Genomic DNA, 4,049 nt, shown 5'->3' on the forward strand with positions numbered 1-4,049 from the left:
GGGAATCACTACTGTTCATGTGCGCTTCCTGCTTCCTTATTTGGTTTGTCAAACTTGTGTGTTATGTTAGACCTATCAATGTGTAAGTGTGAGCGAAACTACCAATAGAGAGGAAATTTGGCACTACCATGGCCGTGCTCTTGATACATATGTCATATATTTCATAGAGAATACATAAGATGATTTTGTTACAACTCAAACCCTTGCAGTACAAAAAGGTAATTATTATTTGAAAATATTTATTTCGCATACATGGCCACAATTGCCGGTTTGTAGCAGCCTAGAAACTACCAGAATCTAGTGCCTACAATTTATTTAACTAGTAGAACATGATGTAATTCTGAGGCATATAATGGCAAACTGGTTCACCGCGCTCTCCGCCCAGCAATTCAAAGTACTCCTTGTCCCAGTTGGATGTGTTCATGTGGCACATGACAGTAGCTGTAACACGTGCCATGCCATTTTTCATATCATTGAGTTGCACCCTCAAAGCCTGCACTTCTTTTGGCTGATGGCAATAAAACACCTCATATGGAAAATCCATAGGGTGGCATGCCACTGTATGATTGCTGAGTTGGGCGATCTGTGCCACAACGTACCTAGTTGTGAGGCTTTCATGCCCATGAATCTTTGTCAAGGCTGCTTCTGTGAGGTTTGATCCTAAAGCCGTAGTGGCAAACCTTGCCATTGCTTTGCGAGATGAGGTGCACACGTGAGGCTCTTCCCTGTCAATAGGATTGACGCATGAATGAAGGGTCTCGGCTACCTGCTTTGCCTTCATGGAGTTGTAAGGTATCTTGAAGCGTGATACAATTGTTGCGAAATACTTTGGCTCCAATGGGGTAGAGACTGAACTATCAGGCTTTGGCATATCAGCTCGTGCAAACATGGTGCCTTCTGGTAGTATAGTGCCGACATGCAAAATCTTCTTCAAGAACAACATGCCCGTTTTAACTTTGATGTGCCAGTGTCTTGTTTGCGCTTCAGGGACAAGAGAAGCTGCATAAATATAAAACATCGGTTGAATAAATCGACATGATAGTATTATTTTGTTGATTTATTATAGCCTGTTGTATTTTGTAGGTAATAACAATCAAAGATATTATTCAGACATAACATATTCCCAACTTTGTATGATCTCACAAGTACTAACCGGAAGATGAAGGATTTGCACTTTTCCAATGTAGCGCATAAGAACTTGCATCAAAACCATTTTCTGTACGAAATTAGATACAGTGAGTTGAATAATAATTAATCAATTCTCAACTTAACAAGAGAAGCTGCATGGTTATAAAAAACCGGTTGAATAAAATCCACATGATAATGTTACTTTGTAGATTTATTATAGCTTGTTATATTCTGTAGATAATACAAAAAAAAAGATTTTATTCAGACATAACATATTCTCAAGTTAGTATGATAGCACAAGGTACTGACCGGAGAGTGAAGGATTTGCATTTTTCCAATGTAGCGCATAAGAACTTGCATCAAAACCATTTTCTTCTGAAGGAAATTAGATATAGTGATTTGAATAATAAATAATCAATTCTCAAATTAACAAGAGAAGCTGCATCGGTATAAAACACCGGTTGAATAAAATCGACATGATAATGTTACTTTGTAGATTTATTATAGCTTGTTATATTCTGTAGATAATAAGAAACTAATATCTTATTCAGACATAACATATTCTCAACTTAGTATGATGGCACAAGTACTGACCGGAAGGTGATGGATTTGCATTTTTCCAATGTAGCGCATAAGAACTTGCATCAAAACCATTTTCTTCTGTAGGAAATTAGATACAATAAGTTCGATTGAATAAAATCGACATGTTAAAGTTGTTTTGTAGATTCATCATAGCTTGTTATATTCTGTAGATAATAACAAAGAAAGATCTTATTCAGACATAACATACTATCAACTTAGTATGATGGCACAAGTACTAACCGGAAGGTGAACGATTTGGATTTTCGAACCAATGTTGTGAATAAGAACTTGCATCAAAACCATTTTCTTCTGTAGGAAATTAGATACAGTGAGCTGAATAATAAATGATCAATTCTCAACTTAACAAGAGAAGCTGCATAGTATAAAACTTTGGTTGAATAAAATCGACATGATAAAGTTGTTTTGTAGATTCATTATAGCTTGTTATATTCTGTAGATAATAACAAAGAAAGATCTTATTCAGACATAACATACTCTCAACTTAGTATGATGACACAAGTACTAACCGGAAGGTGAACGATTTGGATTTTCGAACCAATGTTGCGAATAAGAACTTGCATCAAAACCATTTTCTGTAGGAAATTAGATACAATGAGCTGAATTATAATGATCAATTCTCAACTTAACAAGAGAAGCTGCATAGTTATAAAACTTCGGTTGAATAAAATCGACATGATAAAGTTAGCTTGTAGATTCATTATAGCTTGTTATATTCTATAGATAATAACAAACAAAGATCTTATTCAGACATACTCTCAACTTAGTATGATGGCACAAGTACTGACCCGAAGGTGAAGGATTTGGATTTTTGCCCCAATGTAGCGCATAAGAACTTGCATCAAAACCATTTTCTTCTGTAGGAAATTAGATACAGTGAGTTCAATAATAATTAATCAATTTTCAACTTAACAGGAGAAGCTGCATAGTTATAAACCATCGGTTTAATAAAATCAACATGATAATGTTATTTTGTTGATTTATTATAGCTTGTTATATTCTATAGATAATAACAAACAAAGATCTTATTCAGACATAACATACTCTCAACTTAGTATGATGGCACAAGTACTGACCCGAAGGTGAAGGATTTGGATTTTTGCCCCAATGTAGCGCATAAGAACTTGCATCAAAACCATTTTCTTCTGTAGGAAATTAGATACAGTGAGTTGAATAATAATTAATCAATTCTCAACTTAACAGGAGAAGCTGCATAGTTATAAACCATCGGTTTAATAAAATCAACATGATAATGTTATTTTGTTGATTTATTATAGCTTGTTATATTCTATAGATAATAACAAAGAAAGATCTTATTCAGACATAACATACTCTCAACTTAGTATGATGGCACAAGTACTGACCCGAAGGTGAAGGATTTGGATTTTTGCCCCAATGTAGCGCATGAGAACTTGCATCAAAACCATTTTCTTCTGTAGAAAATTAGATACAGTGAGTTGAATAATAATTAATCAATTCTCAACTTAACAGGAGAAGCTGCATAGTTATAAACCATCGGTTTAATAAAATCAACATGATAATGTTATTTTGTTGATTTATTATAGCTTGTTATATTATGTAGATAATAACAAACAAAGATATTATTCAGACATAACATATTCTCAACTTATTATGATGACACAAGTACTGACCGGAAGGTGAAGGATTTGGATTTTTGCCCCAATGCAGCGCATACGAACTTGAATCAAAACCAATTTTTTCTGTAGGAAATTAGATACAATAAATAATAAATCTCAACTTAATATATTCTTAGTATGGTAAGCTTGCATGATTACTTACGAGATGCTGGTAGTTCAGCCCTGTCATTCATTGTTACTGGGTCAGCAGCCATTGGGAAAGCATTTTTCTCTGCAGGGAACAACAAACCATGAGCTGGTTATTATTTTGTAAACTATTCTCTTTGTTCGATATTAACTAAATAAAACACTACATAATGGAATGCCAAGACCTCCATCAGCATTTACAGAAGGGATTCCATAACCCATGTATTATTCTTAGCTACAAGGAAGATGGTGGATCGAACTAGAATACACTAGGAATACTCAGCCGCCTACTATGTCGCTATCGTCGAACATTCGACAGAAATCGTGATCCATTTCCATTATAAAAGGAGAAAAGAGGAAAATGGAGATGGAGATGGAGATACCACCACTACTTTACAGAACAAGTCCACCGACCCCTTCCTCTCCACCTCCGACTAGTTGTACCGTCGGAGAAGAGGGGAAGTTGACTTCACCAATAAGGACCGCAACAACACATTCACTTCAAAACATATCTCTATTCTGCTCTAATGTGCGTTG

The 4,049-nt window shown here is 35.1% G+C and overlaps 1 protein-coding gene across 1 annotated transcript; it reads right to left on the minus strand.

Annotated features, from left to right (window-relative positions):
• Positions 1-319: 319 nt before the first annotated feature.
• On the minus strand, positions 320-3,734 carry LOC124657549 (BURP domain-containing protein 4-like). Its single transcript, XM_047196083.1, has 4 exons — positions 3,698-3,734; positions 3,529-3,597; positions 1,154-1,216; positions 320-999 (listed from the first exon to the last, which is right to left on the minus strand). The coding sequence occupies exons 1-4, from the start codon at positions 3,732-3,734 to the stop codon at positions 320-322; spliced, it is 849 nt and encodes a 282-aa protein (XP_047052039.1).
• Between the last annotated feature and the right edge of the window lie 315 nt (positions 3,735-4,049).

This window comes from Lolium rigidum, chromosome 5 (genome assembly GCF_022539505.1).
Source record: "Lolium rigidum isolate FL_2022 chromosome 5, APGP_CSIRO_Lrig_0.1, whole genome shotgun sequence".
NCBI classification, from domain to species: Eukaryota; Viridiplantae; Streptophyta; class Magnoliopsida; order Poales; family Poaceae; genus Lolium; species Lolium rigidum.

Excerpts from the sequence above, each read along its gene's own strand:
- LOC124657549 (XM_047196083.1), bottom strand. The coding sequence starts at position 3,734 with ATGGGTTATGGAATCCCTTCTGTAAATGCTGATGGAG. Across the intron at positions 1,217-3,528 it reads GGCTGAACTACCAGCATCTC|AAAATGGTTTTGATGCAAGT; the intron begins GTAAGTAATCAT and ends AATTTCGTACAG. Across the intron at positions 1,000-1,153 it reads TGCAAATCCTTCATCTTCCG|CTTCTCTTGTCCCTGAAGCG; the intron begins GTTAGTACTTGT and ends ATATTTATGCAG.